The sequence below is a fragment of the Gavialis gangeticus genome, unplaced genomic scaffold (assembly GCF_001723915.1).
Source record: "Gavialis gangeticus isolate Ggan-Ray unplaced genomic scaffold, GavGan_comp1, whole genome shotgun sequence".
Lineage (NCBI taxonomy): Eukaryota > Metazoa > Chordata > Crocodylia > Gavialidae > Gavialis > Gavialis gangeticus.
This window is the reverse complement of record NW_017728998.1, coordinates 30,761,576-30,787,054: the sequence shown is the minus strand read 5'-3', so window position 1 is coordinate 30,787,054 and position 25,479 is coordinate 30,761,576. Positions and strand designations below refer to the sequence as shown.

The window sequence follows — 25,479 nt, the reverse complement described above, 5'->3', positions numbered from 1 at the left end:
CCACCGACAGTGCTGCAGCTGCCTGCAGCAGCTCCCCACAACCCCCCCAACCAAACAACACCCCCACCCCAACAACCCTTGGCATATACTATCATGTGTTACCAATGCTTTGCTGCTCTGCTGACTTCCACCGCTGCATGTTGCTGTTGTTAGATAAAGGGACTCCTTTCTACATTCTGAATTTGTTTAAAATCCAATGCATCTTGGAGACTAATCAATCGCTAGGTCAATCACTGTCTGAGAAGATGCCCTTGTGATCACATTTGTAGGAAAATATTGATGGAGAACTGCAGTGGTAGGTACTATGTGAATCAAATGGGTGCTGCCAAACCCCTGAGTCAGAGATGCTCTAGGAACGAGATGTGTTGCTTTTTGCTGCAGAATCAGGATTAGCCTCTGCAGGAGCCAGACCAGATAAGCCCCCTGGAGTCTTCAAAGCTGAAGTCACAGAAATTCAATTTAAAAAAAAAATTGAATATGGCTCTAAACTATTAATAATGGAATGGATTTACAGACATGCATCTTAATTTTAGCTTTCTCCTCCCATCACTGTGGCTGAGTATATGAAAGACAGTGTTTTCCCCCATTTTGTTATTTTTATCTTCTGCTTTTGGCTGCCATTATGGCACCTTCTTATCAAATAGGCTTTTGGGGGTCCCTGCTGCTGCTGATCCTAAGCACAGTGTGTTGCTGATTGACATGGACCACAGAGTGCCCAGCAGTACTTGCCTGGACTGAGAGAATGGGCTAATGCCCTTTCTCTCACAAGTTAGTCCTGAGAAATTTGAGTAGCTCAAATGAAAGCTTAGTTTATTTTCTATGGGAATTATTGCTCACATATAACTGGAAGAGTGAAAAATTATGTAGCAAGGAAAGCCTCCAGAAAGAGAGAAAGTAGGTGATAAAAATAGGGCATTTCCCTTACTGAATTTTCAAGCTGTATAGCAAGAGGTTTTCACTTACTCATTTTTTTAAGGTCAATAATATATTTTGTAAAGCAAAAATAATTCTGGATTGCTTGCAATCAATTTCAGTTTCCAATTAATAGAATTTCATAGCATTGTGCTCCTACAGTTCATCCAGGGCAGAGTGAACCCTGGCATAAGAGCATGTTTTTAAGAGCATTCAGTGTTTTCATACCATGCAATGAAACTGCATGTTTATAGATCTCAGGAAAGTGGAAGCCACTTATAAAACTGGAACTGTAATTTTTAACAATATTTCTGTTTACCATACCAATACCAAATTGATCTTAAACAGGGGACAATATGTAAAAATAGTTTTGAAAAATGTATAGTTATAAGTATTCCATAAATGGTATTGGTAATATAAGGATTGTTCATTAGGCAAGAATGAAGAAAATTGTGCAAATATAGGATATTTGAAAATTAATAATGTCTGAGGTTATAATATGAAATAGTATAATGATAGACTAATTCAGCTATAATTGACTGCCATCTGGTGGTAATACAAAAGAATAACTGATATATTATTGCAGTGGCAGAAAGAGCATATACAAAAAGACTTCAAACCTCTTTTCTAGGAGACTTAAGGCTTAACTAATGGGAGATGATCACAGTTAATCATGTTTTAATTGTACAATTTTATAGTCCTATCTAATAGTGATAACAAAATAATTTCCTCATTCTTGGTTTACCTTGTCTTGGGTGCTTGCAAATTAAATCTCTCTCTGTCTTTCTCTCTTTAATAAATACAGATTAAGTGCCTAAAATGCACTGACTAGGAAGTCTTTTCAGTCTCTGATTCACATCACCAGTGGTCAATAAATTGCTACAAATTGTAGAAATCAGATTAAATTACTTTTCTGGACTCAATAACCAAATTGGCAAAACACTTTTTACTCATTTTAATTCTTGCTAAATTTTCACTTTTATGGGATTCTTTCCCCTAAATACCCCAAAACAAACCAACATAATCTATTCTAGATGGTGCCGTCTCCTGATCTGGGAGGTAGAGATTAGTTAGTAGGTAACAGTGCTGTGTTAAGACTTCCACAGAAAGTGCTTCTCATTTTATTGCACAATAATACTTAAAGTGTGCTAGGCATTGTGAATGAAAACAGTAAACCAGGGTTATAAGATAGATCATCTGCACACAGCATATACTTGCAGAAAAATATTAGGGCTCTCTATTTTATTTTGTTGCCAGAAGTAATTCGGTCTGATCTGTCTTCAAGCCCTGAATTGTATTCTTTCTGAATAAGTCAAGTAGGCATAATTAGTGTCAGTAGTTCTATAGTGATATCAGGAATATAAAATGTTTACTTCCTGTTCTAGGTGAAGGGATAAATACACCACGGTCCTATCACAATGTGTTCAATATTCATTTTTAATAATAACTTATGGAGTATGAAATAGGGACAATAAACATGTAAACAGCTGAAAAGTTTAAGAAGGGAAAATGTGGAAAAACAGGTAAAGACCTGTTCTAGTCTTGTGTACACTGGCATTGGCAGAATGAATGCTTAGGTTGGGATGTGGTTGTGTTTTCTCCAGACAATTTGGAAATGCTTCTTGGTTAGTTCAGAGTAGCTTAAGGGAGAAAGAAATTAAGTGTACGTGAAAGTTAGTATGTATGCATGGTCCATTTGTCCTCCCTGGGCACACTGGGGAGGGTGGGCAATGAAAAGCAGTTTTTTCTGGACCCCAACTCTCTGCTGTGGGTTAGTTCTCAAGCTATTTGAGAGGGGTGGCTTCATGACTGAAGATCAGTGGCTGAGGTATACTTTCTGAGGAACGTAAGACAGCAGCGTTGTGGGGAAATGCTGGGAAAAGTGCATGCATGCTTGTGGGGAGGCACCACAGTACCACATTTCTGTACTGCGCATGTCCTTGATGCTTAGCCCCACTTCCACTCTGCCAAGGTGTGGAGAGGAGGAGACTGGAATTTGAGGACCTTAATGTATCACCATTGCAAAATCCTGTTGTATGTCCAGGTAGAGGTTCAGCAGATCCTAAGGCAAATGGAAACCATTCTCCCCTGCAACATGTAACGCTCCTCAGAAGACCTATGTCTTCCTTAGCATTCAACTTTTTCTTCTCAGTTTGTTGGACTGTCAAGATTTTTCTTAAGAAAGGCACACTTTTTTGTCACAATGACAATGTAATTATAAGCAGTATTTAGCATGAAATCACTTTGGAGCATTAATTGCTTTGGTTGAAATTGCTGTAATGCTGAGTGTATGGTTCTGTCTGCATTTCATTATAGTTTTAGAACCCAAAATCCAAAAATAGCTTAAATGTCTTAGGAGGGCTTAGGGTTGTTAGTGTCTGGTACAGACCTGTTCGGGGGGAAAACAACCCATGGTTTCTATTTTAAGTGCTGTTTCATTAGCAAATAGTAGTAGCTGTTGAAATCGAAAGTGTTCTGTTTCTTATTAATGTATCTGTGTTACTACAGAATGATGTAATCTTGCCTTATCCACGTTTTGCTTTCAAAACTGAATTTGTACGCTGGTGTTTTTCTCTTTACAGAGTCTATATTTGAGATGTATGCTTGGGAGTGCTTTCTGTTTGCACTAGCTATTTTTGTCACAATGACCAATCAGATTCATAAGTGGTCCCATTCCTACTTTGGGCTGGAAGCCTCTCTGGGTCACAATTTTACAAGATCTGCACATAATTTTACCAAGGAAACACCACAGAATCCATCATGTAGCACCCCATGAAACCTATTTTTGCATCACAACAGGTAAAATAAAAGCTCTCAAAGAGCAATGAAATGTCTAATACTGTGACATATGGCGGGAAAGAATGTGGGAGCCTAAGGGAAGAAGGGCAGAGAAAGTTAACATTACTTTGTAGTTGCCTATTGCCATTCAGTTGAAACAATGATATTGTTAATTTATTGGCTAGCAATAGCTTTAGCTTTTGTTTAAGGAGGGCAGTAAGTAGCAGGAAGTGAACAGAAAAGAGGCATGACTGGGTAAATACTATTTTAACTATAAACTATTTCCCCCCTTCCAGGATGGCTAAATTATCCCTTGGATAGAATAGGGGTTTGGAGGAAAAGGGAAAATATTATAGAAGCATTAACAGGTCAGAAACCTCAAACTGATAATTTAGACTGCTCACGAAGATGGAATAAAACCACACAGAAAGAACTAACATTTCATATACAGGGAATAAGTATGTCTTTAGCACAATGGATTTTAACCTCTGGCACAATGAGTTTATGAAAACTTTGAAATTCTACACAGCGTTGTTTGTAATGTGACAGCAAATTTTGATGATTTGCCAGCTTGGATCTCCTTAGGAGCTAGAACATAATGGTATTCGGAACACATAACCATGAAATGTAATTGCTAATCTTGATTGTTTTTAAGAGGCTATGATGCCTGATGTTGTATTTGGTAGAACTTCTATATCTTGTGTTATACAGAAGTACAGTAGTGTTTGGGCACATATTCACAATGACTCTAACTTCACAAATGTACCTACGGGGCTCTGGGGGAAGAAACCTTTAAGAGATGATGTTTTATGTTAATTGACATAAAGGATCCTTTGGCTTTGTTTGATGTAAATAAGATGTATATACAGGCTCTGTGCCATTTTATACAGAACAGTTTCTAATATTTAATTTGCATGGTGCAGTGTTTTGGTATGGGGCTAAGGAGTGAGTATTGCTGACCAGATTTCAATGTTTAAAGTGACCAGCTTTAAACATCTATATTTTGTGCCCCATTTTTAAGCTAGGTCTTTCCATTTGTTGCTGTAATTTCCACCCCCACTGCATTGTCCCATGCTGCCTGTTGAAATGCTTTCATTAAAACAGTTTTACACTTGAAAAAGCAGTTTAGACAAAATTGGAGTCTTCACAGAACCACTTTCAGTGGAATTTCCTTTGGAAAATTAATCTTTTTAATTTAGAAATGCCTTCATTTTGAAAAATCCCAAATTTGTGCTTGGAATTTTAATTTACAATATTTTGTGACGTGTCAGTAGTTGTAGACTATAATGTAGTATGTAGCTGATATTGTATTATACACTATAATGAGATTAAATAGTTTACTTTTTAGTTTTTAATTTTATTTTTAAAATAAGTCAGATCTGTTGTATTGTGGCAAATGGGAGATACTTTCTGACTTAGAAGAGATGGCTGTTTCTATCAGTTGTTCCTAATTATTTCAAAAGTAAAATGAAATAAGTAAACTAAAAATCATAGAATAGTCCTGCTATTAAGTTACAGATTCATGGAAGTGGAAGAGATTTTGACAGGGTCACCTAAGCCAGTCTCTTGCTCTTAATGCAAGATTGCTGTACCTATATCATTCCTTGTAGATATTTGTTTCACTTTTTCTTAAAACCTTCACAAATTCCTTAGATAATCTGTTCTAATGCTTAATGGTTCGTATTATTAGAAAGATTTCCCCCCAAATATATAAACTAAATATCCCTTATGGCAGTTTAAATTCATTATTACTTGTCCTATTCCCAACAGACATAGAGAACAGTTTAGGCATTCTTCCTTTTACATATTTTCAGACTTATCGTATATCCCCTCAGTCATGTCTTCTCCAAACTAAACAAACCCAAGTCTTAAAATCATGTTTTTGGACTTCTAGTAATTTTTGTTCCTTTTCTCTGAACTCTCTTCAGGCAGTTGACAACTTTCTTGAAGTTTAGTGCCCAAAAATGGATAGTCACTCCCCCTGAAGCCTTATCAGTGCTGCATAGAGCAGAAAGGTTACTTCACGTGTCTGATGTACAATACTTCAGTGTGTCATATGTTATGCTATTGCTATCATTTACCTGTCTGATATAATATAAGAATGAAAAAAGATTCCAAATGAGATATTTTGGAATTCTGTCAAGAAAATTCAGCTTTGTGACACATTTAAAAAAAAATAATTTCAACTGGGAATGAAAAGAAGTTTCAGATATTTCCTGCAGACAATGAGTTTCTGACCAATTCTGTTGCCCTAAGGTTTCCCTTCATTTCATTCATTCACTGATTGGCCTGCATGTTTACTGTAAGTATAAAATATGCTGCCAATCTCTGGTACATCCAGAATTGCACCAATAAGAATGAAGGACCAGTTTGAAAATTGTGTCCTTCACTCTGTTTAATATAAGGAATCCTTAACCACTCTTGTTTGTTGTTCAATGTTTATATTGCTATGCCACCCACCCCGGAATTAGACTTGGGCATTGAACAAGGGTAAGATGTCTGCCTTAATAAGCTTGGAGCTGGAGAAGCTGAGCAACATTTTAACAGTGAGCTTTGTAACTATGATTTTTGAATTCTTATAATGAATGGAAATCTTATTTTACTAAAAGTAATATGTGTTTTGCTTTTTAAAATCATAACATTTCAGTGAGGAAAAATTGTAACACATGTAACTTAGAACCATTTGCAGCATGCTCACCAAATTAAAACCTACTACCAAGTTGCTAGAGTAGGACATATTGCCCGTTTCTACATGACACACTGCCTGCACAGTAAGTTAGTACTAGTTTATACTGCACAGTTACTCTACAGTAGGGCTGATGAATGGCTTTTTTGTGCCGTAGTAGCCTGAGACTACTGCACAGTAGTGTCATGTCATGTCATGGTTTCTACCGTGCGATGCTACTGTGCAGTAGTTTCAGGCTACCGCACAGTCAGCCTTTTGTGTAGACATGGCCATTGTTTTGTAAATTCTAGGAAGCACATTTTTTATTTGTCTGTGACTGCATAGACTAATTCTAATTCTTTTACATGCTGGTGTAAACTCATTGACTTCAATGGTGTTATGCCTGATTGATACATAATGAAGAACTGGTAAAAAAAAAATCAGGCTGTAGTTATTAAATGTGGAATCTGTCTCATCTTCTCACCCACAAAATTTGATGCTTATGTTTTACATGAGAATGGGTCAGAATAGTGTTCAGATGCAAAAAGTTCAGAAGTTCAAAAAAGTTCAGACTTTTACACCTTCAAAAAGGTTAATCAAAAGCAATTACAGTTTTTTGTAATAATTCCACTCTCTTCATTTTAGACAGTCTAGTTATGAGCCTGTCTGCAGCCAGATTGGATAACCTCATAGTAAGCTAAAATACTCACTGAGCATTCCTATTCTGCATTTTTCATCTCAGTATAATGATCCCATATACAATATGACCTTTTATGAATTCTGAATGAAATTTTCTGCAACCTGAAAGGCCCATTGAAAGTTATTGGGACTTGGGCACCTATATTACTTGGGCACAAACAGGCAGAGGATCAGTTTTTGAATGTGCTTGGTTAAAAGTGCTTAATCAGTACTAACCCTATAAAGAAATGCCAGGATCTGCTCCAAAGGGGATGGAGCAGCTGCTATAGCAAGCCCATGAAGCATGTTACGAGTTAGACAGAGCTGTAGGGCCTACTCCTGTATGGTGCTGAATTCCCATTCCTATTGGAGTCCCCTGGAGATAAAGGGTATTTCATGATCAAGCCCTTGGTCAGAAAGACAATGCTACCAAAACCAGAGCATGGTTTTAAAGATGATTTTTTTAAAATTTCCTTTGATGCATATTTGTAGAGTTAAAAATATTTCAACTGTAGGAGGTAAAACTGGATTTTGGTTGGAATAAGTAGAAAACTGAATATATATAACAATGCTCTTGTATCTCATCTTACCAGTCTGAAGAGCAGGGATGCTAAAAACAGAAACACTGTAAAAAAAAAAAAAAAAAAATCTCAGTCTACCTAACTAGACAAAACCTGCATGTGAAGTAGGGTGCAGAATATACTCAGCTCTTTTGATCAGGCCATAAGCATGTTGTGCTGCCTTTGAGGTGGTTAGGTTAAACAGTTATCTTTAGGGTTCCCTCTTATGGCTTGACGTTGCTAATACAGTTTTATTTATGACCAGTGAATCGTTAGGGATATGAGTGCCAGTAACAGGAGACGAGTAGCTCTAATGCCAACCAGTTAGCCTGAAGTCTGAGCTGATGGGGTAAAGTGGAATACAACATTACAGTAAGTGGATTTAATTTTTGATTATTCAGATAACACTATCCAATTAGTCATCTTTTTGATAAATTAATTTTCACAATGTGGTAGTTAAGAGCTGTTTGGTTCATAAAAATATTTTTTACCAAACCTTTTATCAGCTCCTCATTCTGTTTAAAGAAATTATTACAAAATATTATCATAAAGAACTGAGGAGTGATCTCTCCTTTTTAAAAAAAAAATCAAAACATTAGGTGCTTTCAAGGGTAAAAACAGATGGGAATTGATTTAACATGCTGTTGTCATAACTTTACATAATTAAAGGCTGATCTAATGATGGTAAATGTTTGGTGAGAGAATTAAAGCTCTACAGTGCTGTACTGAGGTTTGAAGAGAGAACAGTATTGATGTTGATTTCAGATTCCCTCATATGTGGGTGAATCTCCATACAAACTCCCGATTCCTTACACAGCTGTAGCAAGGTGTTAATATTGCTTTGTGACAAACGGAGGTATCTGTAGAAAAGAAAAAAAGAAAACAGCAGAAGTATCTTTCAAGTTTCCCATAGACTTTTCTACAGTTTTGAAACTTTTGAGGTTTTGTACACAAATCTACTATTAGAAAATGAGGTATAAGTGTTTTGAAGTTATTCTGAAGTTGATTAGTAGTTGATTGTGGGTCATCAGCACCTTTAAGGCTACCTATTGAAGTGCCTCACTTGAAGCATTTGTGTTCAAAGTACTGAGTTCTTATTAATATGCATAAAATTTAATTTTTTCAGACTACACAGGATGATTGTGTACCATCTCATTGTAAAATAGTGTGATGGGGTGGGATTGGGAATTGATTAAAAAAATGTTCCATGGCGTGTGCCTAATAAATGCCTTTTTTTGGAGTTGAGAGTCCTCTGTAAGTCTCTTTTTTAGACTGCAGTTCCTCATGGCAAAGCTGTTGAAGCTAACTTTTTTCAGTGGCCTGACAAGTATTCTTAGTGCATCCCAGCCTCTCTCCCAAAAGCATGGGAAAGAAGCAAAATATGAGCAACCACACAATGCAAAACTGTTTCTCATGGCAGTGTCAGAGGGGGTAACCCCTAAGCAGGTATCCACTTTAGTTGTGTAACCCAGAGGTTCACGATGTCTCATGAACTTGCAGTCACCACACTAATGAAGACTATGAACAGCTCTTTGATCCTATATCACTAAGGTGCAGGTTCCCACAACCCTCTTCCTCCTCTTCCAGGACTAGGAGCAACAGCCTCAGGCTGCAGCAGGGGAAATTTAGGCTGGAAATTAGGAGGAATTTTTTAATTGAGAGCAGCCAGGCATTAATGCAGACTATCTAGAGAAATTGTTCTCCATGCTTGTAAGCTTTCAAAAGCAGCTTAGATAGTAGGGCTGTGAGAACTTTTGGCAGCCATTTCGTTTCAGAGGTGTTTTGACCTGTTTCAGCACCCAAAACACCAAAATGAAACAGAAGTCTCTGAAACATCTCCGAAACGAAATGAAACAAAACCATCCGAAACATTTCAGAAATGTTTCAGAAGTTTTAGAGCCAGGCTTGCAGGGATACAGAAACTCAGAAGAGGGAGGGGGAAGACGGGAGAAAGGACTCCTCTGATATTGACATCTGTAGCTGGCCAGTGTCTGTGATCTGTCCCTGAGGTCTCTTTCAATCCCGGTGCTCTGGGGGAGGGGTGGCAGCCTGCTGTCATCGTGCGCACAGATCCAGGGGCCCACAAGCCCCAGGAGGAGTCTGGCACAGCCCCGCAGCCCTCCCGGGGGGCGCGGACCCGCAGATCTGTGCATGGGATGACAGCATACTGCTGCTGCCAGCTGGGACCAGTGCCAGCACCTGAGTCTGCTCAGCGCAGCAGAGCACAGCCAGGGGAGCCATGGGAGAAGCCCCCATGGCTGCCCTGCCCGGCCCCATCCTCCACCTGGCCCAGCCTCCCGGCACTTTAAAAAAAAAAAAAAGAAGCAGCCCCGCACTCACCTGCTGTAGCAGCAGCAATCAAGACCTCTCAGGGCTCTTGGCAGAGCCCCCCACCACACAGTGCAGAGCAGTGGCGATCATCCTCCCCACCAGGCACCCATGCAGCAGCTGCCCCATGGAGTGGGTGCAGCGAGGCTCAGGCAGGGCGCAGGTGCAGCACAGCTCAGCAGGGGACTGTGCACTGTCTGGGAGCTAGCGCTGCTGGAGCTGAGTGGGGCAAGGCTCCAGCTGACTTCTGGAGCCACCTCAGCTCCCAGACAGCATGCAGTGCCATGCTGAGCCACACTGCATCTGCAGCATGGGGCACCTGCTGCTTGGGTGCCAAGTTGGGGGGGCAATCTCTGCTGCCCCCCACTGCCCCACGCTGCATGGGGGGGGCTTTACCATGAGTACCCAGAGGCCCTGATTGCTGCTGCTGCAGCCAGTGAGTGCAGCCCCCTTTTTTTTTTTTTTAAGTGCTGGGACTAGGCTGGGGCCAGCTGGGCAGGGGATGGGGCCAGGCAGGGCAGCCATGGGGGTTTCTCCCACAACTCCCCCTGCCCAGGGAGAGGCAGGCACAGCCAGAGGAGCTGTGGGAGAACCTGTAGCTGCCAGGCTGTGCCTGCCTCTTCCCAGCCAATTCGAATCTCCGAAACAGATTTGGCCAAATTGAAATGGAGCAGTGATCCGAAACACCAAAACAAATCACTGTTTTCCAAAACAGCCAAATCCAAAATCGAAATGAGACAGCTGTTTCACACAGCCCTATTAGACAGACATCTAGCTTGGATGTTTTAGTCAGGGATGATCCTGCCTTGAGCAGGGTGGTGGACTCGGTGACCCTGTCATGTCGGCCTATTTTCCTATAATACCAAGTAAAGAGACACTTGTTTCAGAATCCATGCCAAGGTTTTGTGTATGCTATGTGATAAGTAAAGTACATCTTCCTGAAGAGGTAAACTATAAATTGGAGTGGTTGCATGTTGGTTACTCTGGAAAAAAGTGTGTACTTAATGTTGAGCCTTGGGCAAGCAGTGCTAGTCCTGAAGGCTTATGGCAGTTGGGCTGCAGGACTCCACCTCTATAGAGATCCCAGAAAATGTACCACCTTGTGCTTCCCTTGGCCTATCACAGAACATTTAACAATCACTTCTTTATTACTTACATGCTAAGATATGGGTTCAGGCATCTGTTTCCCTAGCAGTAAAATGCCTAACCCAAGAAAGCAGCCCCCAAAGTTGGACTGTACAGAATGCTTACTGATTTGGTTCCAGACTTCCTGGTTCTCCATTCATGGAGTCAAAAAGAGATTTTAATATACAAAGCCTACTTTGGGTGGGTGGATGGTTTCAACAGAAATTGCCAGCTACTAAAAGGGCATGATTCTACTTAGAAACAGGACTGTGTTTATGGGGGGTAGGAAAAGCAATTACCTCACCCTTTATTTGCTTGGGGGCTGCCAAAAGGCCAGGAGTTTAATTTCATGGTGTGTGTGCCCCCTACAGCAAGCTGCCCTTTCCCAAGACATGCCCCTGGCAAGACGTTAGCCTTAAGGTTTTTTTTTCCCCACTTCTATAACAGTCTATCTATCTGAGTGTAGACCTTGACTGTCTGGAAAGCAATGGACATACAAAATTTCTCCCTGCAGCTGGGAGCCAGGTTGAAAATCTAACCTCTGTACACCAGTGGATCGAATGGGTTGATCATTATTGTCAAGGTATTACAATAGCATGGGTTTAAAATGATTCCATTGCTGATTTTTATATGGTTGTATCCTATGGAAGAAAGAAGCAGTTGCCAACCCAAAAATGCTTATTGATGGTCCCAACAAGCATAAGTTTTAGGGTAAAGTTGGTTACTTTGTATATTTACGTTTTGTTCTTTTCTCAGTTTTAAATATTTCTTTATAGATTTATGATCTCTAGAAGCAGAATATTAGCTGATACAGTACTTCAGATTTGTTCTAATTGCATGCAAGTATTTCTCATTATCATTCATCATCATTTTATAAAGCAGTAGCTGACTGGAACCAGCCCACATATAAAAAGTTGCCATTAAAAGCTCATTTGCCAACAGCAGTATACAGTGCTGTGTGAGATACTGCAGTTATTTCCCCGGCTACCTCCAGAACCTAAATATGAACTCTTGTATGAAATTGTGTGCAAGCTATTGGGAGATGGTGACTTTTTAATGACACCCATTATACCTTTTCCATTATATTTATGAACCAATGATTTTGCTATTTTCACAAATATTTTTCTAACCTGCAGCTCAAAAATTCTTCAGGTCTGATCTGTGGTAGTGTCACTGTCTGCTTGAGTCTCTCCTCCTGCCAGGGGCTTTCAAAGATACTTTTCATTCTCTTCTCAGCTGCTGGGGATCCATAGAATGGGTCGTGCAGAGCAAGTTTAGAAAACGAGAGCTTGTCTCCTGTTACTGATAACTTTTGCAAAGACGGAAACCTTGAGATTGCATCTCGTGTGGATAAGTTGTTGTTTTCCACGTTAAGTCGTCTGGAACTGCTCCCCTTCTTGGAAATGCTAGCTGTAGGATGCATATTGTAAGAGGTGACTTGGGGGCCGTAAGAATTTTTTGCTGAAACTGTCTTTAAGGATAGGTCAGTTCTGCTGAAAGGAACATCTTTGGAGTGTTTTGTGTCTGAAAAAGAACAGAAATATTGAGCTATTTATCTATTTATGTTTCTGGGCTGCCTTCCTTTACCATATTATCTGACCACCTTGCAAGTTTTAGCTAATTTATCTTTATACAACCCAGTTGTATAAGATAAAGAAGTACGATAGAGCAAGTCTAGAGGCTATTAGTAAATATTATACACATTTGGAGAAAAATGTCATATACTAATGGAATTGTAGAGCTGTAGAAGTGTACTAAGTCCTTATTGATGCTTATTTACTTTATTACAATATTTGAAAATAGAAGTCTGGAAGCGTAATAGATGCCGTCTCCAAGAAGAGGTTGATTACAGTGAATGCCAAGTAGAAATTAAGTAGCTTTGCATCAAGTTAAGCTAGCCTTTCAGATCTGCATTGCCTGTGAATGGAGTCGCTGAAGAATGAAACCTCCAATAAGTGCTAGTCAACAAGTATTTTCCATATTTAAAAATTATTCTGCTTTTTCTTTTTTGCAGTAGCTAAGTCAGAGCCAGTACAACTAGGTTACTATTTTAAAAAGGTCATTATTTACCAGGAGCTGATATAATTATGTAACATTTAATATATGAGAAACACTGAAATCTAATGCCATATGTCAAGGATTTAATGGTTATCACTGTTTTGGTTTGTGTTAACTTAGGTGTTTGGAAAGGTCTTCTCTTTAGCTAAACCTTAAAATAATTGGGTAAAGTTGAAAACCAAAAAAAATTCTTTTTCTGATTTTTGAGTATATTAGTTTTAAGGCTATTTTGCAAAGATGGGGAAACCCTGAAATTTTTAAAATATCACCTATGATAGGAAAAGAATTATAGATATAAAAGTGAATTCAGATATAAGGGTAATGAAATGATCTGCTCTCTCATTATAGTCATCTTGTGGAAATATTTAAGCAAGAATTTGGTTATGCAAGTAGTCCTGTTGATTGTAGCGGTACTACTACACTTACTAGGGCTTTAAAATAAAGCCTATGGCTCATTTCAGAGCAGGATTCTGATAGAGAAAGACTTAAAATAATCTTAGTATTAATGTTATATATATAGTATATTAAAATAGCAGGGGCTTCCCTCCCCAGTTCCTCATAGTGTCTTTTAAGGGAACCACTGCAGTCAGTTTCCAAGGAACTGTGAGCGTGATCCATGTAAATTGGAGAATTTAAATGACCAGTTACCCAATTTATAAGTGTTTGTAGTGCCTGTGTTAATGTGCAGGTGCAAATCTTATGCATGCAAATTGATACCATCTCTCGAAACTGGAGACTCATTTCTTTTTTCTATTTGCTAATATTTCATTAGAAATCCTTATTTTAAAGTCATAAAACATGTATGTTGTTTTCCGAAGAGACCAAAATGGCTACAGAGCTGTCAAGTTAAATATCAAGTATAATTAAGCAATTTTTAAAATGGCATCTTATTTACCCAGAAGTCATTTCAGTCTCTTGACAACACACAAATAAGACACTTTTAAAAAAAGTGTGGTTATATAAAGCTGCTTGGTCATTCATTCAAATACAAATACAAATACAAATATATATATGCGCCAGAATATTTAAGGAAATCTTGTACCATTCTCTATTTACATTTTTATGACATTTTAAAACTGATATGCACAATGAGTATATTTTATCTAAGTCTTCCTTTAAGCATCATTTAAATGCCTTAGCATCTCTTTAAAGCAAACTGAAGTGGAACATTTTGTAGGCTAACTGCTTACTAAATGGCCTGTTCAGCTGTTTAAAATTTACAAATTCAAAAACTCTTCCAAACTTGGCTGCCTCGAATGTTAAGACTCCTAGGCCCCTGCCGCACATTACACTTAGGATGTCATTAACCAGATAATCATGTCTTAAGTTGCAGTGTAGCCATACCTTAAATAAATTAATGGCATCAGAAAACAAGGAATAAGCCACAAAGTTACTCCATAAAAAATGTGGAATAACTTTATGGCTGGTTCTTATGACGCCACTAATTGAACATCTGGCCAGGTGTCTCCTGTGGCTGGGAGCCCCATCATGGTGCAGGCCATGGTTGGGAGCCCAGTCAGCTGAGAGCTCCCAGCCACAGAAGAATGCTACTTAACAGTGTGGGAGGAGTCTGGAATCATGATTCTGGGCTCCCCCTGCACCAGCAATAAGATGTCATAGGATGTGATGCTTGATAACACCTTCTGCTATGCACATGTGGCATGGCAGGAGGTGTTATTGTGCAGATTGTGCATCAGATCCTATCACGCCTTTACCTGCACATCTGGGAGGGGCCCTAGAGTAACATGTAACCACTTTAATAAGAGAACTTATATGAGGGTATATAGCTTGTCAGTTTTTTTTCAAATGTTAGACATGAGATAAAGCAAAAGTCTAAAGTATTGTAAACCTGCAGTGGTGCTTCTTTGAGCTACACTGTACTTGCTTCTGATTTTGAGGAGGTTTAAGCCTGGTCAGTGCACAGGTATGCCTAGAGCTAAATTGTTTCTGATACCACATATAGTTCAGGTATCCCTAATTGCACTGCAGTGCAGTGTAGATGTGGCACCCTGATGCTGAAGGCTTAGTATTTGCATAAAAAAGCAGAGAACTACCTGTTGAAACTTTGGGTTATTTTTTCACACTGATGTTACCCACAAGGGGCAAGCTGAATTTCAATGTAGCTTACTTAATATAACTCCCTATAGTTTCAGCCGGGTAGCTGAAAGGAACAGGCACCTTGTGATCAGAGGGACCTGGCAGGTGGCTGAGGTGAGGTAAGAAGGGAGAGTGATGGTTGGCTTTTAAAGTATCAGACAAGGACTCTAGCAAGAGTCTTGTTAGAAAGAGGAAGTGTGGTTTCCTACTGGCAAACAGAGACAGGAGCGGAGTTTGTTTGGCTACAGTCCCTCGTCTTAGAACCTGTGGGGATTCATTGGGGTTCCCAAGGTTTAATTTATAATTGCTTTACTCCTAATGACTTGAAACCTTTGCAGAGTATCTGAATGCCCTACTGTGGTTTTCTGTATCTCTGCTCTAGTTCTCTGGATTCATGCCTTATCCTGCCTCCAGCCGTGTCTCAAGCTGATAGGCAAACTGTTTAAAAAACATCAGGTCACTATCATGGCCTTTGCAGTCATCTCTCATCTAATCTGCTGTTCCTGTTTTGCCTCTGATGTCTGCAGATGCCTCTCAAAGTCTGTAGATATTTCCTCTTGTGCCACAGGGCTTGTAGGCTGCCACTACTGCAAATGTCAGGCAGAATGAAGGACAAGAAGGTAGTACAAGTGCCTGAAATCGGTGTTTGGTCTGTAGTCTAGCATGATGAGGATCATTCTGGTTTAGTCCTTTGAGCTGGAAAAAGCCTGATCTTTATGTCAGAGGTTCCCCTTGCTAAAGCATAGCTGAAAAGCATGAGGAAGTGGGAGATACTCTTACTATTTCTATAGCTGAATGTATTCTATTAGTAGATGAGCCACATCAGCAGTCATTCTGCTGTATTTTATGGAGTCTCATTTGGGGAAGTTCCTCTTACTTTTCATTCTCTATTGAATCAAGCAGATGTATGGAAGGGAAACCACTAAATGCACTGGATAATAAGTTCTTTTTGGAAGAAGCAAAAATATCATTTGAAATATTGCTCTCAGAGGGAGGAGAAAAATCTGCAAGTATGGAAGGAGCAGGGTGTATCTTGTATGCGGAGAGACAATGCTGCCTCACTGTCAGAATTAGTGATGCTGTGTCAACACATTTTCACATGCCAGCCCCATTGCATAAATGCCTTCACTCTTAAATCTTTGTTCGTATTGGAATCAGATGTTTATATTTCTGGAATAATGCGAGTCAACATCATGTTACAAATGACAACTCACCATGTGTATCGCTGGTTCTGTCCACTCCAACACTCAGTCGTGCTGTATAAATTCTGAAGGGACCTTGTGTTATTCCTTCCCCCGACAAATTGATTAGAGCACTTCTTCATGTGGAGGCAGGAACAATTGCTCCTTACTACAGTGAATTCATCCAGTGCAGTTGAGGCCAGAGTTAAGAACTTTTCCCTAGAATCTCTCCTATACTTTCCCTTCCTTAGCTTCAGGCCATTGCTCCTTGTCCTGCTATCTTCTGAGACTGAAGAATTCCCTTCCTTCATTTATATTATTACCTTGAAGGTATTTATAGACTGTGATCAAGGCCCCTTGAGCCTTCTCTCTTTGAGACTATATACGTTTAGTTCCCACAGTGTCTCCTCACACATCTTATCCTCTAATTCTTCTATCACTTTTCTTGCCCTTTATATTTTCTCTAGTATTTTAAACACCCTTTCTAAATTTCAAACACCTAAACCAAACACAGCATTCTGAATAGGAGAGCAATGTTATCACCCTACTTTACACTTGGTTCCCTTGCATATTCATCCAAGACCAATGCTGACTTTATACCCCCATATGCATTGACTGTGCTGTACGCTCTCATTTTGCCACTGGCTTTAAATTTCTCTTGAAGCTTTTATCAGTCTCTTCTTCTGTGTAGTTCCACTCTTTAATGCTATAAACATACAAAGTAAAATATGGCTGTTGCTTGCAGCCCACAGTTTGCCTCTTAACTGTTTATTTTGGCTTTTGGACCTTTCTTCTGATGACTTGCCTGCTCCTCATACATAGGTATCCTCAGCCAGGTTGAGCATGGCTGAATTTGCACCATCTTTGAGGCAGATGAAAATATAAAATTATAGCTAATAATTGCAGTCCCACCAAAATTACAATTTAACACCCTTCAAGTGTAGGCCTGATACTTTGGACCAGCCTGCAGAAATTGAATAGTTTGTACTGTTGGTGAAGTCACCGGCACTTGTGCATCCTGCTGAAAATATGCAAATACCTGTATGTTCTAAGTGGGAGAACTTGCCTCTCCAAGCCCAGAGTTGTAAATCATTTTGATGGTCAAAGGAGGTTAGTGTTCAAACAGTGGGCATGCAGATTTGGCTTGCATAGAGGTACATTAAAGGTGGGATGAAGAAGAGAGTCCCTTGAAAATACTGATTTTATCCCATAGTGACTGAAGGCTGAATATGTGCACCATGAGCTTGATTTTGCAAGGCCCTGTGATGCATCTAAGACACTTGTCGCCTTAATATCTTTCCTCCTTTCAGATAGTAATGCACATGCAATTGGTATTTCAAGTCCACAGGAGTTGCAGGCACTTAGCACTTTAAAGGGTCAGACCATGTAAGAAAACTGACCTAAGCTTTGTTGAGCAATGTACCAGGAGTTCCATTCCTGAGAATGAATGACAGGTTTCATAAAGGGACCTGCAGCATCTTATCAGTGAGTACATCCAGTAAGAGATGAGACAACATATGCACTGTGTTCCCTCTATTTATACATGAGAACTTGTCCTTGTAGTGAACAGCTTTTTATAAAAATATGGATTTTTTTTTTTCTAAGGACCATTTAGTACAATAAGCAATGGGAATGGCAGTAGGTAGTAAAATACAATGCATTTCATTGACAAAAGCAGCTGTTACAAATGCTTAATTATTTTGAATATAAAAGGAGGGCATTCAAATAACACACGAACGGAGAATTTGAAACTTACTGCAGGCTAAAAGCCTATGCAACCTGGGAAGGGAAAAAATGGGCTAGCTTAGAAAGGGTTGGTCCATGCTGCTTCAGTTACCCTTACATATTTGGTGTAAAAGGATGTGGCACTGTATATATAGTCAGTAGGTTAGTTGCTCCGTCTGTGGTATGCTTACACTACTGACCACTCAAAGTCTCAGGCACTTGTTATCATGATGTCTTTCTCCTTTCAAATTTTAGAAAACACACAGTTGGTATTTGTTCAATCTGTTATTTGATGACTCAACCTCTAATTTCTAATTAATTACTCAATCAGAAGGTTACTTATAATAATAAGCATTGTATGAGGACTGGAGGGAGGCTTCTCATTGGCAAGAGCACCATTTTTCATAGACACTAGTCACATCTACACAAGATGCTCATTGTGCAGTTGTTACTGCTCAGTCATTTAGTATTTGTATAAACAAGTGCTAAATGACTTCACAGTAACTGGAGCTACTGTGCAGTTGCGCTGAAGAACAGCTTTTTCATGATGCTGACTGAACAGTAACTCATAACTACTGATGCATTGCATCATGCTTCTTTGCCATGTGATGCTACTGCTCAGTAGTCTCAGGCTACTGCATAGTTGGCATCTCTTGTACAGACCATGAGAATGTAGTAGCTTTCCTATTTGAAGGGCCCTTAACAGTAGCTGCTCTGGCTCTGCTGCAACAGTCTGTCATCTGGTTGCAGTTTAAATGATAATCAGTTGGTATAACAATAATCTAAGTCACAGAAGTACAAAAATAAATTTACTTTCACAAAATACTGCTTTTTCACCTTGCCATTAATCTATCAGCAGGCAATCATTATACTCTGACAAGGTTCTATTCCATTGACATTCTCTCTTAATTATATTTAAATGAAAGAAGAAAAACTAATATTTTACTGTTCAGGATGCATTTCTTAAACTATCATTTAGATTTACAGGGCTATGCTAATAAACCAAAGAGAGAATTCCATTCTCCTCAGAGTCAGAGACATCCTAATTTCTGCAATAAGGAAAGTGGATTCTCTCTCTTAAACTGGATAGTAAATCAGTCCTTGTAAAAATGACACGAATGTTATAATCTACTCTTACAACCTGTTCTTTTTGTTGGGCGTCGCAGAAAGCTGACAAAGTTAGACAAATGGTCACCAAACTGGCTGCATGGAGATTCAGTAGATTGTCTCCCAGAAACCTGTTGAATGGCTTGGTTTGCCTCTGGGGTCATTTCACTGGACAGCATCTATAAAACAAATGGTTTTTGTAATAAATTCCCAGTTATTCCTGGTTTTTTTAAATCAATTCTCGGCAATTAGTTATGTATTATAAAAGATTTTTGTGTTTCAGCAGAACATGTAGATGCTAGCCCAACTCAGAAAGCTTTGGACACAACCATTCAGGATAAGGACAGACATTAAAAAAGCCTGAGCCTGAATTGATTCAATCTTTGCAGGTTAGTCTAACCTGGCTAGGCTGAATCAGTTTGTAATTGCACAGACATCCCAAAAATGCAGTCACATGCCTGTAGTGGTTCAAGCTAGAAACCAGGGGATGCTAAAGCAGCCCTCCCTTCCCTTGGACAGTACTGAGCTGAAGGAGGGGGCATGGCCAGGCCCTGGCAGGGTGCTCTGATTAGGTACACTCCTTCTAATCAGCCCAGCAGAGAACTGATAATACAGTGCATATCAGTCCTAACTCAGTGTTTATCCCACCCTTCAAGAAAACAACAGAGGGACATTACCAGCTACCTGTTGATTCTGCCTTTGTCCCATCTGCCACAGCGTGGACCATAGCCAGCATGCAATCTCCTAGTTAATGCTGAGCGGTATCTGCGTAAGGCACAGGGGTGGGGGGATTCCCTGCTTAGCAGGGAGTGGTGAGGGGAGGGGGGAAAAAGGGGAAGCCAGGCAGAGACCTGCAGTCTCTGCTGAGCTCCAGCTAGGGAGCAGAAGGGAAAGGCCCGCTCTGCTGTGGAGCAGAGAGCCCCGCCCAGCCCAGAGAACATGCCGGGATGCTGGGTGGAGTCTGGTTTAACTTAAACCAGCAAGGGGTCTGGGACAGACACTGCATAAACTGGTTTAACTCGTAGCCAGCATGTGGTATGCTAGCTAATGCTGAGAGATGTCTGTGTAAGGCAGAGGGGAGGGGGGATCCCTGCTTGAACAGGGAGTGGTGAGGGTGGGGAGCGGGGGAGCCAGGCAATCGCTGCTGTGTCTGCAGTCTCTGCCAGAGATGCAGCCTGGAAGGAGCGGGGAGGGGCCAACCCTGGTGGGCTGGAGCAGAGAGCAGAGCCCTGCCCAGCAAAGCATGCCGGGATGCTGAGGGACTGTGATTTAACTTAAACCAGGAAGGAGTCTGGAGCAGACATAGCATAAACTGGTTTGACCCAAATCAGTTAAGTCTGATACTACATTCAACCAGGTATATCTGAAACTAGTTTTAGCCATTTTCAAACTGGTTTATGTGCACTAAACATCTGTTCTGTTACAGGTCTAAACCACTTTCTGATCACTTACACCAATTTGTGTGTAATGTCTGTCCCTAGCCTCAAAGGAATTTTAAAAGCAAAACAGGGTTTTTTTTTTTAAATTAATTTCATCAAACACAGGACGCGTCTACACAAGATGCTAAAGATGCAGTGAACTAATTCTACCATGCATTTGTGCGACAGACAAAACCCATGCTAATGTGTAGTAGAATTAGTCTACTGCCCATTAGTATCACATAAAAACATGTGACAGCACTAATGCGTAGTATCACCAATTACGGTGCTTTGTTATTGTAAACCTTGTAATTACAGGTGCTAAACTTAATGAATCTGCTTGCTGCAGTGGTATTAAGGGTATATCCACAGACCACAGTGCTGTACGTTAGCACTCTGCAGTAAGTTAGCACTCTGGGCTACTTTAGCCTTCTCAGCAGTGCATGTTACTCTAGGTGGAGGACTGTGCTAATGGGACTGTACTGCTTCCTGTATGTGGACTAGCTCATTCAGACCTCATTTAGGAAATTATGGTCTGCACCGCATTTTGTCCATATAGATATGTTCCAAGCGACCACCACCAGTTTAAGTTGTTGGCAAACCCCAGGAAAACAGTGATTTGCTTTCCTTTCAGGGATAATTCTCAAGAACAAGCAAATATTGCAGACTGTAATTGAATAATAAAAATACATTATGAAGATCTGGTCACACTTCCAAAATTATGGGTGAGTTGAGACTTGCACTTACAATAGGGATTTTAACCACTGTTATATAAGAAGAATGCAGCATTTCCCAACCAAGTTACAGCACTTTCTCTGTGACTATAAAATTAATTTAGTTTATAAATTACAAATTAATTAAGAATAAGTCCTTTAGGAAATTTAGCACCCTGTGTTAGACCATTTTTTGTTTCTGGTGATCTTAAGGCAGAGTATTCTAACCTCCCATGAATTTAAAACATACTGAATTCTTGTGTATAACCTACACTTTTGAAACGTTTTAAAGGATTTTGCTAAAATGCGTAATAATGGAAAGTTTCTTCTTCAAAGGCTGACAAATAATCTTTTACCAAAAATTCCTTGAAAAATTGCCTTCTTTCAAACTGTCTTGCTCCTAAAGGGACTGAGGCTAAAGAGTGGCTATTAGCAGAGGGCCCCTTAGCCACAATGGTCTGTTATAGTCATCAATATCAATTGTTCTGAATACCTGTGTATCTGAGCCATCGTATGCTATCTCCACATGCTGATGCTATTACACACTGAGGCCATGTCTGTGGCTAGTACATGGTAGCACTAAAGAGTGATGCTAAGGTTGTTTGGGTATTTAAACTGAACATTTTAAGTCTAACTGTAACTCTGAATTTTCCAGGTTTAATTTTCTTTGAAAGAAAAGTGGTGGGAGCTGGGGCGGCGCAGACACTAAAGCGCACAGTTGACAGCCCAGAGGTCACAAGTTCGTAGTCCATAGCTTAAGCACTCACGACATGCCCGTCAGATTCCAACAAATCTGTAAATTTTGCTAAATACCTTGTCACAAGAAAAGGAAGGAAGAAAAGTGGTGTGCAGTATCCTGCCATGGGTTTTATTGTGAAATTATTGATATTTACTTAACCTTAAACCAAGTTGATCTGGGAATATGTTTTTAATGATGTAGTCCTGTGACATGTTGCCATAGCAGCTCTATGTGTGGAGCAATTGGACTGTCCTGGAGCAGATGTGTGCAGGGGAGTTTGTTTGTGTGTTTGTTTGGTTGGAGATTGATTTACTCAGAAGCAGAATATCTCTCTTACTTAATTCTTAATGGAAACTCATCTTGCGTAGATGCAGCTCTCAAATGTTTGGATGATCACAATGAGTATATTATAGGTGTATGCAATATGAAAGGAAAAAAAACCTTCTATAAAGTGACAGCTTTTAAAAAAAAAGGTTCTTTTTGCCAGTATTTGCTAAAATAAACGTGTTATAAATGTATAATCCTTATTAAATTGAATAGCAGGATGAAACAGGCACTTAAAAGCTCTGTATCTTATCTTATGTTCTTTCTTTCACTGACAGTAGTAGATACACTGGTTTAAAAAAAAATATATTTCACTTTGCAGTGACAAGGGAGTGTGAGAGGCAGATGCCAGAAACGGAGAGATGCTCCCAAAGGGATGCGGGGCTGCTACTTCAGGACACCAAGTTCTGAAGTCTAAAAAATTCTAGAGCCAGATGAAATCTGTCCCACAGATATGACAGAAGGGGCCAAAAAGAACATGCAGTGCCTTGTCTGAGATTATCCTGATTTTAAAAAAGCAAAGACAACCCATTTTTTCTCTATCCTTTCTTCTCATGAAACTCTAAATCCTTATCCAGGTGCCTTGTACACATTCAAAAAAACAAATACTGCCAAAGTATAGGCAGCAAGTCTTAAATAGAACCAAAACCTTCCTCCCCTGTTCTCATAGTCTGCTACCTCATGCCTGCCAAGAAAAAATGACTTTGGACAGACTTTCCTGCCACAACACAGCCTTTCCTGCCACAACCACAAGCAGAATGGTTGTGGACTTTTCCACTTTCAAATTTGTTTTGGGTTTGATTTTTCATTTTCTGCTCAGTGGAAGTAGCCAATACAGTGAAACTAGTGGAACTTTTCTCTACTTCCGTGTAATGCTAAAAAACTAGAGACAGCTGCCAGAAACTCACATCTAAGTCAAGTTGATGGGAAGCCAAACTTGTGCCCATGTTTGCTTTCTTCAAGCGTGATAACTTTCTGCAGCACTTTAGCCTCAGTGAATTTGGAGTCATTCTCCATTCAACTTGCATTTATTTGGAAATGCATGAAATTCTCACGTGATCACGTGAGGACTGGCTCTTTTCAGAGAAGTGAATCCTGAGCTGGTGTAAATTGCTGTAGCTCCACAGGATTCAATGTCCTGCACTGGACCACCTTACAGATATGGAGGTGCTACATAAATTCTTTCTTTTCTGTGGCTTGTGTTCACAAGAAATTCTATGTAATAATAAAAAGCCCACTGTTCGGTAAATGATGCAAGTCTCTGCATTTTTATGGTTTGAGATAGGCATTAAACATTGCCCAACTGGGTTCTGATATTCACAGATTTAATTTAATGCAACAGAGCTACAGCATTAAATGAACAGTTTACAACTGCTGAGGATCTGGCACAGATAACTGCTGAGTTGGAAGCAGGCCCAGGTTGGGGACTCTAGGGTAGAGCAAGTCTTAGCTGTCTCATTTTCTTGAGCATAAATTCCCCTCTCAAGTTGTGGCCTACATTACTAGTGCAGCCTATATACTGCAACATTACCAATTATGTCTGCAACATGCAACTATTTGTACAGAAATTGTAGCGTGTATTTTATCCTGAAGCATTTATATATTTCAGCATGTTTCTTTGCAAAGAAGTTCATTACCTTATGTAAGTTCTTATATGATGGTGCTGGTAATAATTCAGCTTGTTTTACTAGCCATCTCTTTGCTTTTCTTTCTTCCTGCTTCATTAGATTATCATTCATGCTCTTCATAGTGTCAAGTGATCTCCGAATCTTCTTCAGCTTAATAGCAAGTGAGAAAAATTCACAGTTCTAAACAAGTCAGTTTTCAACAGTTATTTGGGTGGTTTAGGTACATTTAAACACATACCATACCGACATATAAGAACAAGTTAGTCAAAGCTGTGATTGTGGCCATTTCTACTGTTAACACTGTTTTGTAAATGTATATATGATTCACTGGGGACGTAAGTTAAATGTCCACTTTATCTTTAATTTAAATAATGCAACTAGAGGCATAACAACACAGCCCAGGGCAGGCATCTATGACATTTGGTCCAACTGCCAACATGCCACTGACATAATCATGTAGCTGTGGGAGCAGTGGGTTTTTTCTATTCCTGCCTTCCCCCCAGCCCCCTCCACCCTCCCAAAAATCAGGACCTAAGGCAGCTGCCTCAGTCACCTGCCCTAGATAGGCTACTCAATGTGACAAATCCACAACACCTTTATTTCTTGTGTGTTGAACTCTGGAAAATGAGGATAACCGTGCTGAACTTTTATTTTGCACATCATTTCATTTAAGGAGAGCTATGCTAATCATTTTTGTTTTACACATTTGTGCCACAAACTGTCTAGATGTTGAAGGAAAATAAGTATCCTATTTTCTTTTTCCATACCTGAAATGACTCCCTGTCATTGGAGACTCTCAAGGTTTTGGCTTTTTTGCTGTCCAGCCAGTCCATGATACCACGGTCCATGGTCTTCCAGCTCATGTCAGCCATTTTAAATCTATGGGGGTGGGGGTGAAGACCTTACTGTATTTTCAAAGTTAGGCCTGCCAGTGTAAAGAGTTTCTAACTAAATGCTGAAAGTTCACACTATTGCCCTACATTTTATGATGTCAGCAACCCTATGTGAAAGTGTCTACTGCTGGTACATTCTTTACGAAGTTACAGACTTGTGAGGTAACAATGTGGCTTTTATTGCATCATGCTTCAGAACGATGTCCTGGCAACTGGAATGAAAACATTAAGTGGACAATGACTTAACGCAGCAGAGCTAAGTTGTCCCAGTTGGAGCTGTAGTGTAATCATGTTTATCTGATAGATATTAAAATAAAAATTGAAGGCAAGTGTTTATTACTGAGTAGCATTTTAAACAGCACCAATTCTGACTCTCTTGCTGAATAAAGATTCCTAGTTTGTGTTTAACAGACTGAAAACGTGGGAGACTAAAAGACTTCTGTGTGTATGAGACAGCAAAACCTCTTTTTTTCAAAAGGACTGTGGGTCCTTTCTCTTACCTCTCCCATCTCTCCTGAACTATTGTCAAACTAGATAACACATTTCTCAC

General features: G+C 39.7%; 1 protein-coding gene and 1 pseudogene across 1 annotated transcript; one reads left to right on the top strand and one right to left on the bottom strand.

Moving 5' to 3' along the window:
- LOC109289296 overlaps positions 1-7,056 on the top strand; it is a 67,938-nt pseudogene extending 60,882 nt beyond the window's left edge.
- A 1,165-nt stretch (positions 7,057-8,221) lies between these two features.
- Positions 8,222-25,047, bottom strand: CUNH16orf78 (chromosome unknown C16orf78 homolog). The gene is made up of 5 exons (XM_019505449.1): positions 24,804-25,047; positions 24,046-24,186; positions 19,249-19,393; positions 12,177-12,570; positions 8,222-8,453 (listed from the first exon to the last, which is right to left on the bottom strand). The coding sequence occupies exons 1-5, from the start codon at positions 24,906-24,908 to the stop codon at positions 8,306-8,308; spliced, it is 933 nt and encodes a 310-aa protein (XP_019360994.1). The 5' UTR covers positions 24,909-25,047; the 3' UTR covers positions 8,222-8,305.
- Positions 25,048-25,479: the final 432 nt, after the last annotated feature.

Coding starts and splice junctions, on each gene's coding strand:
- CUNH16orf78 (XM_019505449.1), bottom strand. CDS start 24,908: ATGGCTGACATGAGCTGGAAGACCATGGACCGTGGTATCATGGACTGG. Junction 24,187..24,803: donor ATGACAGGGAGTCATTTCAG/GTATGGAAAAAG, acceptor CTTGCTATTAAG/CTGAAGAAGATTCGGAGATC. Junction 8,454..12,176: donor GAAGAATTTTTGAGCTGCAG/GTTAGAAAAATA, acceptor TCTTTTCTACAG/ATACCTCCGTTTGTCACAAA.